The 15,564-nt window shown below is 37.2% G+C and overlaps 2 protein-coding genes across 3 annotated transcripts; one reads left to right on the top strand and one right to left on the bottom strand.

Annotated features, from left to right (window-relative positions):
- Positions 1 to 97: 97 nt before the first annotated feature.
- LOC105161380 (synaptotagmin-3) lies at positions 98 to 4,339 on the bottom strand. 2 transcript variants are annotated; one of them, XM_011079041.3, is made up of 12 exons: positions 3,938 to 4,337; positions 3,409 to 3,507; positions 3,274 to 3,324; positions 3,055 to 3,178; positions 2,792 to 2,910; positions 2,221 to 2,322; positions 2,056 to 2,130; positions 1,572 to 1,648; positions 1,195 to 1,444; positions 683 to 1,051; positions 468 to 599; positions 98 to 391 (listed from the first exon to the last, which is right to left on the bottom strand). In XM_011079041.3, the coding sequence occupies exons 1-12, from the start codon at positions 4,049 to 4,051 to the stop codon at positions 263 to 265; spliced, it is 1,641 nt and encodes a 546-aa protein (XP_011077343.1). In that variant the 5' UTR covers positions 4,052 to 4,337; the 3' UTR covers positions 98 to 262. The 2 variants fall into 2 exon arrangements, with proteins under 2 accessions (XP_011077343.1, XP_011077342.1); XM_011079040.3 differs by having other exon boundaries at positions 2,056 to 2,322; positions 3,938 to 4,339.
- A 2,705-nt stretch (positions 4,340 to 7,044) lies between these two features.
- Positions 7,045 to 15,564, top strand: LOC105161379 (ethylene-insensitive protein 2.2). Its single transcript, XM_011079038.3, is given in 8 exon segments — positions 7,045 to 7,271; positions 9,233 to 10,044; positions 10,596 to 10,682; positions 10,775 to 10,885; positions 10,970 to 11,182; positions 11,602 to 11,787; positions 11,893 to 14,508; positions 14,903 to 15,564. Coding segments are annotated over 7 exon segments (3,843 nt in total). The 5' UTR covers positions 7,045 to 7,271; positions 9,233 to 9,795; the 3' UTR covers positions 15,284 to 15,564.

The raw sequence follows: 15,564 nt of genomic DNA, 5'->3' as shown, positions 1-15,564 counted from the left end.
AAAAATAAAAAAATATATTTAATATATTTGTACCTCAATCATGCTTAGTTGTTTTTACAAGTATAGTAAAAGCTAAACCGCAAGAACAGACTCTCCCTTTCATGGAGTGTTTTTGTATTCTGTTAACTGCAATAAAAGAAATTTTTACATCTCTGTTGCTACTGCTACAGTTGATTTGCCTTTGTGTGTGCTTTTCGAACACAAATGTAATAAAAAGAAACATGGAATTCTGATGCCATAACTCAACAGACAGCAGTGAGAGTCATATCACCTTCCACCTTATAACCAAGTGTATACTTCCATCTCTGGAGTTGATAAGACTGTACTTCTCATTGATATGCCCATTGTAGACTACATCAGCCAGATTAATATCTACATACCCCAGCGACTCCTAAGTCGAAAACAAGAATTAAGTAATATCAGTTTCGAAGTTTGAGAATGATAAGAATGTAATAATCTTTTTGTACCTTGGTCATAAATCCCAAGCGTCGTCTCCTCTTAGCAATCACTTCGATGTGTATTTTGTCCTTAACGGGAGCTTCGTCTAATAAGAACTGAAATTCTTCGTTCCAAACCGGGTTCCGAGTATTCTTGATAGACTGTGAGAGTATATTGTAGAGAACACAATTACGTTTCAACTAAATGATGGCCGAGTAATGAAAGTGGGATTAGTGCAATCTACCTTAGTTTTTCTCTTGTCTCCTCTGAAGAGGATTGTGGCATAAGGACTAACGTGGTTCTTCTTCCCTTCAACGTCCTTTGCTTCTATGACGGCAACCAGAAGCAAACCTGATCCACTTAATGAGATGTTTCCATGAAAATTGTTACAACTTCCATTCCCTGCAACATCTATTCTTCCACTGTATTTTAGGCTGTCTTCCAGGAAAGGAACAAAGGTCATTTCCACTAGGATACTGCCTCGTGGCTTCTTGTTATGAGGGTCGTCCGGATGCATGCTGTGTAGCAGATCAAGGGTGAATTCTTGCTTCTTGTACGGGATGAGCTCATTCAGAGGAACCACTTGCATCCCAAGATAATCATGAGCACCGACCTGCCATTCAAACAAGAAAAGCAATACCACGTTTAGTCGAAATCCCACTTAATGAACAAAGATTTCATCGTGTTCTACTGTAACATATGATAAAAGGAAAATTCCTGGCCGGATTTACTAATAAAATTTTACTAGTAGTAAACCTTTTCCCAGTCATACAGTTGCAATTGGAGAACTTGAGACTCTGGATCCTTCACGATCAGCTTGAAGTCCTCGCACCATACAGGGTTCAAACTGTTCATTACGACTGAAGTCTTCTTTGCTGGAAGCCTTTCCCCAGTAAGGCTGAGTTTGACGTAGGGGTCAGATGCACCCAGGAAATCCATTTTCAAGAGTTTGTGTGCTCTTACAACCTTAACGTTCAATATTCCGACAGGCTTCTTTGCTGCTCCTCTGCAGAAGTAAAATGTTAGAGAAGTTCTATTGGTCTTCTTTGCTTAGAAACATACATGTAATTCTCCTTTTCACCTCTAAAAGAAAACAAATTATTTTCAATAGCTCCCATCACTGTTGAACTTACATTGAACTATCAAGGATATCTAGGTCATACGTTTGGGGCCAGAGATAAAGCTTGGCAACTTGTTTTGCAATAACTTCCTGCAGGAAACCAACGTCCAGGCATCATGATAAATGCAGCACAAGTTTTTAGTTCTTTCTTTTGTTCGGACATTAAAGAACCTCAAATTTGTTATTTCCTGACTATCTAAGTCGAGCATATGCGTTTCACAGATACAACTGTCTGAACACTCAAACATGGTCCTGGTGAACTTGAAGGAAGCAGAGAAAAAGCTACAGAATCAAACATCGGGTTAACTAGGTTGACTTAACATGGGTAGAAAAGCAAAATAATTCATAGACTTAAAATACTTTTTCGTTAATCTTATAGACCTTCTCCACGTGCTGCGACGTGGATACTGAGAACTTTTTGGATCTAACATGCATTATCAATGCAGATTTACAATTAAGTTCTCATGCACATTCAGAAACACACTGCGAAAAGGCACCTGGACAAGCTGGTAGAGGCCAGGTATCGACATAATATCTCCTCCCATGACTCTTAGTCCAAAGTCTATCTTTGGCTGCAATCTTGCAAAGAGTATATCAAGTGTGTACAATAGTTCTTCCGAAGAAATCAGAAACCTGGAAGCGGAAATATTTGAATTGTTTACCTTCTCCATCAATGAAACAGCAACGCTTGAGAAACATGGGAATGTTGGTACGAAAGGTCTTAAAACCATCCTGACTGCTGCTGATGCTTGAATGTCCACCATCTGGCCTTAAACAAAATTATATGATCTCAGAATCAGTGTAATAATCAGTATGCATTGAAAAATTAAACCGAGCAAGAAAAATTATGATCTTGCACCTGCAATCTACAAAATGTTCTTTTGTTTTTTTTTTAAACTTGTTAATGCAAAATCCTCGGGAAGTTAAGACTAATATATGAATCTTGATATGGCTGGAAGAGAGCATGATTCACAGTATTTGTTTAAGGCCGATGATGTGCCATTCCTTTTAACCTCAGCAATTTCTTAAGTGTTTATTTCTCTAAATTAAGCCTTAGAATTGTGATTAGAGACCATGGATAAACCAATACCGACATTCTTTCTTTGACAACAGAACTTCCAACAGTTCTCTCGCAACGTCAAGGAATGTGACTAATTGCAAGAAATTTGAAATTCTACTCTCAGAACTCTTCCATTATGGTCAAAAGCGCAGAGGTAGAGAAGTTCTCCTAACCTGGACCGTCAGTTGCAGACACAACAGTTTGATTGCCAAACAAATGTCAGCATTTCCAGCCCATCTCAGTGAAAGATCAAGAACTAGTTCATTCTCTTTAGAATCTTGGGTCTTCAGGCCTGGAAAAAGGTGAGATTGCAGAACCATATTACACTATATAATGGACAAAACTGGATTTCTTATGATTATATGCGACTAACGGTCACCAGCAGAACAAATCAATATTGATCTTCAGATTTTTCAGCCACTCGATTCTTGCTTACCATGAATTGTGGGAGGTAAGTCTCCAAGAGTAAGGCGCTGAAAACAAATAGATTTTATCTGATATTTGCCAACATACTCAGCAAAGAGATCGTCCATTGTGGTTTTTATAATCCCACATGCAGCCTGCAGAAGACGGACGAAATTAGGAAGGGGAAATGAAGCAAACTATACAGCTTATGCCCGGAGGCCTCAACAGAGAATCTTCAATGTAACATCACCTTATCAAAGTACGGCCACATATCAATGATAAACTTGTTTAACCAATCAACCTGCAACATTTAAAGTACCACTCATTTCAAAAATCCTAAACCTTCACCATGAAACTTGTAATAAAACCATTTGAAATCGCTCACTCTCTCGTAATCTGGATTCATCACCCACAATGGAAGTTCAGGGACGATATCTATCATAGAGTTTGAGTCAATACTATTGAGTGACCTCGTAACACCTTCCTGAAAGTTTAACCACAAGAGAATTAGTATACTCTCTATCTGTAAATACGCAAAATTTCCAGTCGGATATCAGTATACTGGAGTTTTCCATCTTGAGCTCACATTGAAAAGCTGACAGGGAAACTAGTAATTAGACCAGGACATGTTTCAAAAGACTGAAACTTGGACAGTAAACCTCGGAAAGCTTCATACTTGCTCTGAGTATGAATCATGCAAGAGATACAGAAAATTCAACACGAATACAAGAAAACAGACAAGATCTATACGTAGTACACTTCTCATCTAACCAGAGATATTGTTCTACATTCATTACATGGAGAAATAAACGTTGATTCTACAGAGGATGTCTTTTATGTAAATAGCCGCATGTAGATTGAACACACACTGAGAGAGGCAGACAAATGTTAATTGAAACAGTATGAACTCTGACCTTCTTAACATTTCTGGGTCGAAAGTATATGAACATGAAGAATCCCAGAAAAAGACCAATCGGTATTCCGATTCCAAATCCAACCATTCCCAACAAACTATCAAGAATCCCCATTTTGTGTGATGATCAAAAAACGATCAAACGAAACTCCTGTTTCATTGGTCGTGATCAAGAATCATGTCCCACGTTGTCGGGACAAGAGCAGAATTCTTGATCAGAACGGGAATGTGAAATCAAGAACTGGGATGCAAGGAAATGTATTATTGGGGTTATAGGTGTAATAAAAAAAGAAAGATTTCCCTGCTGTGTAGTGGCGATAGGATATATACTGTATTGATACTGTTCAATTTAACACTAGCAGAATTGAGGATTTGAAATCTGACAGAAACAGAGAGGGCGACAACACGTGGACATGAATGAAGCGTGGTCTGAATGGAACACGTTTTGTGCCCGCGTTGGTAGTTGTCTTGTGCTACAGAATATCTTACAATGTGGTTGGACTTGGTGAATTGCTTACAATACTATGAATATTTGTTTACTTGCGACTTGCAAGGATGGTGATCCAAGCCTGCAACTCTTTCCACTTTCTTAATTGTTAAATTTTCACTTTTTCTTTTCTCAAGCAAAATAATCATATTTCATCAAAATATTCAGTATCAATTAAATCAATAGTTTCATAAATCAGTAAGATACAAAATATTATATAAATAAACAAACATTCTCAAACTCAATTTCACTATAAGGACAATAACTTCGTTGGCTCGTTTTACTCGTATAATAAATTATTATTATTATTTAAAAAATTTAAGATCGTAAATTTTACTCTTCATTATTTCTTATAATGAATATGAGATGTGTAAGAATTTGATTGTGTAACTTGAACGTTTATGACAAATCCAAAATCACAAGAAAATGAAAGAATTAAGAATGTGGCTGAATATGAAGGTTGGAATTCAGACAAGTGGTTGGAAATGTTCCACCTTTGGATTTGTCAGTTTTCACTTAATTATTGGTGACACAAATATGAACACCATAGCCAATTCTTAGGGGATACTTCTCAATTTCTTGCAATAATAGTTTAGAATTACTTGTTTCTCAGTTTTCCACAATCTTTCTTTAATTATTTTTAACAATTATAGTAGTCGTCATGCAAGATGCGTGCAATTCAAATAATACGGTTTTAAGTCTAAATTTTTCCTATTTTTTTTTCAATAAAAACAAGGACTAAACTAAATTTCTTGTAATTTAAGTAAATATAATAAAATTCTCCGGCGATGGTTTTGACTATATCTTAAATTTTATAATTAAAAATAAAATAATTTAAATTCTAAAAATGAAATATGTAACTTTTTAAATTTCACGATGAAAAAAAATAAAACAAAACTCGACCGTATGGAAATTGTTTTAAGAATATTGAATTCCATATTAATTGGACTCAAAATTAAAAACTCACTCAAAATAAAGATGGGCCGATGTGTGATCCAGTCCATTTGTGATAAATAAGGTAAGCCCAGCCCAGTTCTAAGAACCATGAAATCGCTTAGATACAATGAACCGACAACCCTAAAACAATCAAAACACAAAATTATTATTAATAATAATTAAAAAATTATATTTAAACACCCCAAAAATCACAATCTGATAAAGATAACCTAGATTCTTGGGAGTAATTATGCTTCATCCATATGGGAATTAGTCTTCTCTACCCCCATCATTAACCATTGAAAAAGATGGATTTAATTCCCTAATTCTCTACTTTCAAGCCTTTAAATCTTAATCTTATGTAATATATTTTTTTTGGTTAAAAAAATACAATGAAGATAATGTGGTTTAATGTAAGTTTAAGGAAGTATACCATGAATGTGTTCATTAAGTTGAATGAACTGTACATTTAATACATATATTGATTTGTGTAATCCCTATTTGTCGCTTTGATACCACCGATCATCAAAAATGGAAAATTTCTATTCAAATCATATTTACCTTCATTTAAACCAATTTATTTATAGATACATATAATACATATTTATACGTATAATTAAATTTTTAATATTTCAATACCTAAATCATAGACATATAAATTTGCAAACCCACCCCATTTCCATTCTTAATATAAATTGTTAATGAATATTGATTATTATTAATAATAATAAATAACCATCAAAGAAGTAGACAAAATTACATAGTTGGGGATGAGTTCAAAGTTCCGAGACATCAACTGTTTCCCCAAAGAGAAATGGGAATGCTTCAGATTTGCAATTAAGCTGCTCTCTTCCCAATTAATTAATTAATTCTATTTATTGAGGGGTTTCTCGAATATCTATAATTTACACAATAATAAAATCACCAGTTTATATGCATTTTGTGTACATCTATGTTTCCTAATTTAATTCAGGGATAGCTATATCTACATATCGAATTTATTATTTATCTATATAAACTATTCATATTTTTTTTTTTATAATTATGAAAATTATCCATTACATTTAAAAAAATATTTCATCATTCATTCGCCTTTCAGGGCCTATTCAAAAGAGAATTCAGTACTTCTTGTTCTTGAACATCTGAGCTGGTAGTTCGATGTTCAGAAATTCTTGTTTGGACGACTCATAACATTCATACATAATATTTTTATCTAAGCTTTCAATTATATGTCTTTCAATAATAATATACCGTTTCATGGAGTTAAGGTCCAAAATATGGAAGAAAGAAGTGTCTCATCCGCTCTACCACTCAATCAGTTAGCTTATTCTTATACTCCTTTCATGCTCATGCCACATTGAAGTACTGCAGAAGAAAAAACACCAAAATTTATCGAGTAGTTAACATGTTGGTTAACTGAGTAGTTTGTGTAATAGTGTTGATACTTTTTGAGGTGTATGTATAATTTTTTAAAAAAAATATAAATAATTTATATAAAGAAGGTCATGTATTAGGGATATGAACGTAATAAGGAAAAAATGAAATGAAAGTGGACTAATTAAATAAAAAAGGAAAAAGAAAAAGGGAAAATGCTTTTTAGTTGAGGGTCCCCATTTTCCCTTTGGGGAAAGATATTTCTCACACACACACATACACGCACTATTATAATCAATCAATTAATAAATATATAAAAATATTTTCTGCCCTCTCTCTCTCTCTCTCTCTCTCTCTCTCTTTCTACAGTGAACCAGCTCACATTCTTCCCAATCTCTCCATCTGTATCTCTATCCGTATCTGCATCTGTCTATGGTTTCCTTCTCTAGTTGAGTTAGTATATGCTAACGTCTGGCTTTCTTCGAGGGCTCTGATCTGAACTCCGAGCACGCACGACCGCAGAGAAACGCGAAAAAAGGTGAAAATATATGTAGAGATTGGGTTAGTGAAGTGGAGAGATAAATGAACTTTAATGGTTTATGCGTACTCGTCAAATCTTTCCGTTACGTACATGTTGGGTTGTGTATAATGTGTGTGTGTGTGTGTGTACGGTTTTGGGTTTGTGTGTGTGCGGGTATACAGCTTTGTTTCCTCTACAGGGTCGGAGTGGTCATTGTTATCAGTTTCGGATCGTTTTCAGGCTACTGAATTATAACAACTTTGTGATTCATATGAGTCTTTCTGAGGTTCACCCCAATGGTGGGTTTTTAGTCGTTGTTCGAGGGTTTTGAGATCAAAGGGTTTTTGTTTGAGGAATTAGGGCTTTTGGGGTCTCCTATGTTGCTCCGTCGATTTTCCGGTCTGATTGGTGTTGCTGCGAAGATCCATTTGATGTCAAGTATAGTATTGCTTGCTATTTGGTGAATCGTCAGTTTATTCCACAATTTGTCATTGATTAAGTTGTTGATTTCCATTTGAGGATTTCTGTTTTCTTTAGCCACCGGATTCCGGAACATATGGCCGTTGTCGCGTCAAGAGGCCATTTTGTTGTTGCTGCTTAAACATGCAGACACATAATTGATAGTTGAGTTCCTGATTATTGAACTCGTTTGCAGTTTGTTACTGTTGCTCCTATTATAACCAAGATTGTTGAGATAATTAACTTGTTTAATTAGCTGTTTCCTGACATATATTTTAGGTGTGTATTTCTATTTGTGAGGTGACCTTTGCATGTTTGGTACATGAACTGATAATTTTAGGAAAAATCTGTCAAGATAGATTCTACCTGGAGGATGATCTTTGCCATTCCTTCTTGTGGCTGTGATGGCTTCCGAAATGGAATAATCTTTTTCTTTCCTCTGTTTGGTTTGCTTAATTACACAGTTGAACTGAAATAAGTATTAGCTTAGCACAACTATCTACCTTGTTTTATAATACAAAATGCATTTTAAACATTAAAAAAATTGATAAATAATAAGTGATAGCATTAATATGACTACAATTACATAAATATTCATTTATATAAAATTTTAAATGTATAATAGAATATTAAGATATTTAATACATATTACATATTTTGCATGTGTATACACTATAGATATGAATATGCATATATTGTGTGTATATATATATAGCTAAACATATTTATTGATTATGCACACGTACTTTAGGTATAATATATTGTATATTATTTATAAAAGTCTGCTATAAGATATCTATGTAGTAAGAACATATAGAAAATATTAATAAGTATACATATACAATTCTATATAACTTCGTATATATATATATCTCAAAGTTTATTGATAATATCTGCTTAGGAGAATATAAGTTTTACACACACATGTACATGCTGTGATTTAGTTAATGTTATCATAATTAAAGATTTGAGTGAAAGTTAGAGGTAGCGAGGGGACCTTCTTTTAGCCATGATTACAAATGATTTCGACTTAATGGGGATTACTCTCCCATGGTTATTGAGGAATGAGTTTCCCCCCTTTTAGCTAGAATGTCTCATCCTTGTACTCCTTTATCACACTTGTCTTGTATTGTTCCTACCAAAGAAGAAGTGGCATTAAATTATTAAATAAGTGGGGAAGTCTTTCACTAAAATCTCTATACCCTCATATGAAACGTGTCATTAGTATTCTGTGGTTGGAGCTGAAATTCTTAAACCATCTTTTTGAAGGAAAGAAATTAATTCTTGACCCATTAAATGATATCTTGAAGCTCCTGCACAATTGGAAAAATATGAAGTGTTTGGAATCACTGTCGTTTCCAGTTGACATTTATCTTAAATATGACTATTGAATTTTGAACAGTGTGGAGACTGTTAATACTGTTGTTTTTTGTTGTATATAGTCTGTAGCACTTGGACGTGTTAAGAAACTCCAAGTTGTAAAATTGATTTGATCCTGAGATATTACATTTATTTTGCAGCTATTTCATCGTATCAGGATTTGTAGAGTGTAGCTCCATAAAGCAGTATTTTCATCAGTGCCTGCCTTCTTGGAACACATTTTTTGCTTTGTGGTCAACCGCTTTTGGGTGTTCTTGTACAACTGGGAGCAGAAGCTCAACTCAGTCATTAGAGGTTCTCATAGTCAGGCGATGACAAAGATTCAGTAAAGATCTACCATATTCTGCCAGGAAATGAAATTAATTACCTATTGGTGTGAAGGTAGTTTTGCTTGTGAGTAGTGTCAAGGTCTTTGTCAAGGATTGTCATGTGACCATACAAGTGAAGCTGGAACTTGGAATAATGACCATATACTAAGTTGTGGACTGCCTTTGTAAGATGTTAAAAGATATTATCTAGTCTCAGATGAATACTGAGCGGAGTTTCTGATTGAATCTGCAGCAGGTCAGGTTTATGGTGGAAGCATTTATTCTATGTTAGGCGGTATGCAGTTACGCTTAGTAATTTCTGCACACTTTACAGCTCCTTCAAAGTGGCGAGTCTGAAAGGATAATGATACTTTACTTTTGAACATTGGGAGCAAATGGAGTCGAAGACTGTGACAACTGATTATCAGCCAAGCACTAGGGGTCGGATGCTTGCTGCTGCTGGACCGGTGCTGTGGGTTGCTGTCAGCTATGTAGACCCTGGAAAGTGGGCTGCAGCTGTGGATGGGGGAGCTCGGTTTGGCTTTGATTTGGCATTGCTTGTGCTTATTATAAATTGTGCTGCTATATTATGTCACTACCTATCTGCCCGCATAGCCATTGCCACTGGCAAAGATCTTGCGCAGGTGGTTATTTTCCATTAGCATTTTATTTTTCTTGAGGTGCATTAAATTTTCCTAGACTTCACAGCTTCAACTTCCTTGAATTAAAATTTGAACTGTTGGGAGATGAATTGAGGATTCCATCAGCTCATGCTTATGCATTTGCTTTGAATATCGAAGACGAGCTATTTACTTCACAGGCTAACTTAAGGATATATGCATCAATTCGCAGCTTAAGGAATTCAAAGTTGGCTTCAACATGAAAAACTGTAGTGATTAGAAGTGACATTTTAATGGTTTAAAAGTTAAAACAGGGCCCCTCTCTTAGCTGGTAATGTTCTAAGTTCTAACTAGTTTGAGTGCAACTTATCTGCCAACTAATCTTTATGTTTTCCCTCTTATAAGTATCACTGACTGATGGGAGAATTAGTTTAACTCCTCTTCTGCCCATGCTTTCTCCAATTCATCATATATTTCTATATTGTATCAAAGTTTTATGCAGTACTCTGTTTCAGTACTCTTCTTTTATATAATTTATGAAGATATATGAACTCATTTTCCTAGTGATGTTGTAGATTTGCAGCGAGGAATATGATGATATAATATGTGTGCTTTTAGGAATTGAGGCAGAGGTCTCTATGATTGCTTTGGATCTGACGATGGTATTTTTACCTTTCAGATATTATTTCTAGTTAATTGTTTTTTCCTGGTTATAGTCTGTTTTACTAATTGCAGATATGAATGTTTCTTGTAGGTTCTGGGAACTGCTTATGGCCTTAATGTTATTGTCGGAATTGACCTATTTAATTGTGTTTTCTTGACTGGCTTTGATGCTGTAGTATTTCCAATTCTTGCCAGCTTCCTTGTAAGTTTTTCTACTCCGTGTGGTTAAAATTTCTTGGTTCTCAGATTGGTGCAAACTGCAAACCGGTGCAACTACTGTTTCCAGGGAAACCCAAAGGCAAAGTTCTTGTCCATATGCTTGGCAAGCTTTATATTAGTATCTTATTTTTGTGGAGTTCTGCTAAGTCAACCTGAGAGCTCTGTGACCATGGGTGGGATGCTTAATAAGCTGAGCGGAGAAAATGCATATGCACTGATGAGTCTCCTTGGGGCAAATATTATGCCTCACAATTTTTACCTCCATTCCTCTATTGTACAGGTTTAAACTCTCTCACTCCCCCCCACCCCACCCACCCACCCACACACACACACTGGATCATCCTCCCTCTTTTATTTTTTGTTGACTTGTTCATTCTCGAGCACTTTTGCCTTGATGACTGTAGGCATCAATGTTCCGGCAATTGGAAGTTAAAACATGCTTAGGTCATTAGCAGTTTTTACTGTGTTTCTCAATCTGTTGCATCTTTTATAATTTGGTCGCTTCGAATATGTTTATGGTGTTTGAGCAATTTTCTCCTTTGACGATTAACTTCACATGAGGCATGCCCACTCAAAAGATCAATTTTCGAATGTGCATGTGTGTTATTCTTCTTTATTTTCCTTACATAGTATCTTAATAAATTTTCTGAAAATGGGTTTGTGATGCTTTGCTGATCGGTCTTTACAATGCTTTTGCAGCAAGATCAGGTGCAAACAAATGTTTCTAAAGTGGCGTTGTGTCACGATCATTTTTTTGCCACTTTGTGCATCTTCAGTGGAATTTTTCTGGTCAACTGTATGCTGATGAACCTAGCAGCTAATGTGTTCTATAGTAGTGGACTTGTTTCGCTCACTTTACAGGATGCACTGTCATTGTTAGAACAGGTTGGTTTTAGATATGCAAAGTAGTGATTTATCTATCTTGTAAAATGGGACTTTTCAATATTCTGGTATCTTCTAATTTATTATGAGCTCTGAATGATGATGCAGGTATTTAGGAGCTCAATAGCTTCAATTTCATTGTTAGTTGTTATGTTTTTCTCCAGCCAATTAATAGCACTAACATGGAGTCTTGGAAGACAAGTGGTTGCCCAAGATTTGTTCAGATTGGAGATTCCTGGATGGCTTCATCGTGCTACGATCAGAATAATTGCCATCATTCCAGCCCTCTATTGCGTCTGGAATTCCGGAGCTGAAGGTATATTTCAACTCCTGGTCTTTACGCAGGTCGTGATTGCCCTTCTGCTTCCATCTTCTGTGATTCCCCTATTTCGAGTCGCTTCGTCCAGATCAATCATGGGCCCCTACAAAGTTTCTCGTCTGGTGGAATTCTCAGCTTTAGTCTCCTTTGTGGGGATGCTAGGACTAAAAATTGTCTTTGTCATAGAAATGATATTCGGCAGTAGCGAGTGGGTTAGTAGTTTAAAATGGAATATTGGGAGTGCTGTGCCTATTCCATATCTTACTCTTCTGATGGCCGCTCTAGCATCCCTCTGTTTGATGCTTTTGCTGGCAACCACTCCACTGAAGTCCGCGAGCCCTGGAACAAATAATCGGGCAATGAAGTGGGAAGAAAAATCCGAGATGCCTGAGTCAGCTATAGAGAGGGTCGGAACCGAAGTCACTGAAGTCCCATATCGATCTGAAAAGGCTATGGAGCAGCAGGAACCTGAATTATCATTGAAGAAATCCATTAGAAACTGTCAGACCATATCAATTCTGAGTCCTGATCTGAGTTCGCCTGAAACGCTTGCGGATTCTGAGAGCAATCTTTGTTTGACTATGATTCAGGAGAATAAATCTGAGATCACATTTTTGAAGCCTGCCATAGGCAATCCTGAGGCAACTGGAACCCTCTCAGAAGGAGCATTGGCTGGGGTGAACGAGGTTGTTAAAAGTGAATTACTGGATGCCAGCACCTTGAGCGATGGGGGAAAAGACATGGTTGAAAAGACATTGGAAATAGAGGGACATGTGAGGAATGAGAGGGACGGTGACTCACGTGCTTGGGAGGCTGAAGAGTTGACTAAAGATGTTTCTGAGAGCAACCAGTCTTTGACATCGGAGGGTTCTGAATCATTTAGAAGTCTTAACTGTAAAATTGACAGTGTGGGAAGTGGTGGAGGAAGTCTCTCAAGATTAGCAGGATTAGGCCGTGCTGCAAGGCGTCAGTTAACTGCAATCCTTGATGAGTTCTGGGGGCAGTTGTTTGATTTCCATGGGCAAGCAACACAGGAAGCAAAGGCCAAGAAACTGGATGTTCTGCTGGGGGTTGATTCCAAGGTAGATTCTAAATCTTCTTTTCAATCTGTTAAATTGGAGGGTGCCAGTAAGCAGTCTACTGGATATATCCCTTCTACTGGTGGAAGAGGATCTGATTCTTCTAGAGTTTCAAGTTTTTGCAATCCCTTGAAGCAGCATTATGGACAGAGCAATATTGGATTACCTCTTGGGATGCAGCAAAGATCATCAATTTCCTCTAACCACATGCAACTATTAGATGCATATGTGCGAAGTTCCGGCCACAATATGCTCGAGTCCGGTGAGAGGCGCTATTATAGTGTACATGTTCCATCAACTTCTGATGGTTATGATCAGCAACCAGCAACCATTCATGGTTATGATTTGAAATCATATCTGGGTCGAATGGTTAAAGAAGAAGGTTCCGAATGTCGGAAAGATCAACTGGATTCACTAATGCAAAACTCCACACCCTCAATCAAATCAGAATCTGTGTACTCATATGGTAGGCCGTTGGGGCAGAAGCCACATAGTGGATCACGGACTCTCACTCCTCCTGGTTTTCACAATGTTCCTGTTTCCCGAAACAGTTCATTGAAATCTGAAAGACCCTTCCAGAATCTTTACACTCCTGAACCTGTGGGTCTCCCTAATACCTCGCCCAATGAGAGGAAATTTTATAGCTTGCCAGACATATCAGGACTTTATATCCCCCAACGAGACTCCTCTTTGTCTGGAAACAGCTCTCAGCGTGATAAACCTATGATTTATGGTCAGTCCATTAATCACCCAGCTCGCAAGCAACCATGTCTGAGTGCTGCGACATTATCTGGTACTGCTTTGGGATTTAATGGACCCCCTTCTTCAGAGTTTCATAGAGATGCTTTTTCTTTGCATTTCAATTCTAGCTCAGCTGGTTCACTGTGGTCTAAGCAGCCGTATGAACAGTTTGGTGTGGCTGATAAATCTCCTTCAGTCCAGGAAGCTGCGTCAGTCGTGGATATAGAAGCAAAACTTCTCCAGTCTTTCAGAAGTTGTATCATAAAACTTCTGAAGCTGGAAGGATCTGATTGGTTGTTCGGACAAAATGATGGGGCTGATGAAGACATTATAGATCGCGTAGCTGCAAGGGAGAAAATCTTGTATGAAGTTGAAACTAGGGCTCTAGACAGAAAGATGCAAATGGACGAGGCAGACCAATCAAACTTTATGCCAGTTCCTAATTGTGGTGAGGGATGTGTTTGGAGAGTAGATCTTATTATAAGCTTTGGAGTTTGGTGCATCCACAGGATTCTTGATCTTTCGCTCATGGAAAGTAGGCCGGAGCTGTGGGGGAAATATACCTATGTACTCAATCGTCTTCAGGTAAAGACCACTACTATTTCTGTTCTCTACCTTAGAACCTGCTTTTTCCTCATTTAGTCTTAAAAATATCTGTCATGGATTAGGGCATTAGTATCTTATTGCTTTACTTCGTTCTCTTCAGTACTGAATTCAAAGCAAGCAGATTCTGCTAATGTGAATTTATTAATGTTCTGTTGGCTACTTTCTTGCACTTTATGTTGTTGCTGCCTATGTTTATCCTTTTTCTGGGAATGGAACTTGAAAAAGAAATGGTGTCCTTTTGGATTACGATGAATCTCAAGAGTTAATTGTGCTTCTAGTTTATAGCTGTTTCCTGTCAAAGTTTTTTTGTCCTGCAGTTGGCTGTTCTCCTTGTGCGATCTGATCTCAGAAACATCTATTTTTATGACTGTAGGGGATTATTGATCCGGCCTTTTCGAAGACTCGTTCTCCAATGGCTCCTTGCTTCTGCCTTCAGCTTACTGTTGGAGAACAGCCAAAGCCGAGTCCACCCATTTCAAATGGGAGCTTACCTCCGCACTCAAAACCTGGCCGCGGAAAATTCACGACAGCAGCAATGCTGTTAGACATAATCAAAGATGTAGAAAGTGCTATATCCTGTCGTAAGGGTCGAACAGGCACTGCAGCCGGCGATGTAGCTTTTCCCAAAGGGAAGGAAAATTTGGCATCCGTACTCAAGCGATACAAACGTCGTTTGTCAAATAAGCCAGTTGGGTCTCAGGAAATCGGGCATGGGCTGCGCAAGATAGCAGTATGACCTCCTCAGGGATTGTAACTTTAATCCAGTTCCTAGAAGCTGTAGACAAATATGCTTATTCGGTTGCTAGGTTTTGGAGAAAAACCCATACTGAGCATGAGAACTGGGCTCAGCTGACATAAACTCGCCGGGCCTCCCATCTCTCTTCCTTCTTGTGTATTAAATCTCAGTTCCTGTTTTAGTTTCTCCATCTGCTTTGTGGTGTATTCATAGGAGGATAAAATGTGGTGGGTGTAGTGCATTAGCAAAAGGAAGGTGGGTATAAAGAAATGTGAAATATATTTAATTTACAGGTTCAA

This window comes from Sesamum indicum, linkage group LG5 (assembly GCF_026168435.1).
Source record: "Sesamum indicum cultivar Baizhima isolate 11 linkage group LG5, ASM2616843v1, whole genome shotgun sequence".
NCBI classification, from domain to species: domain Eukaryota; kingdom Viridiplantae; phylum Streptophyta; class Magnoliopsida; order Lamiales; family Pedaliaceae; genus Sesamum; species Sesamum indicum.
Note: the sequence above shows the minus strand (reverse complement) of the source record. Positions and strands in the feature narration are given on the sequence as shown.

Coding starts and splice junctions, on each gene's coding strand:
- LOC105161380 (XM_011079040.3), bottom strand. CDS start 4,051: ATGGGGATTCTTGATAGTTTGTTGGGAATGGTTGGATTTGGAATCGGA. Junction 3,508..3,937: donor GACCCAGAAATGTTAAGAAG/GTCAGAGTTCAT, acceptor TTAAACTTTCAG/GAAGGTGTTACGAGGTCACT. Junction 1,649..2,055: donor GCCTCTACCAGCTTGTCCAG/GTGCCTTTTCGC, acceptor GGTTTCCTGCAG/GAAGTTATTGCAAAACAAGT.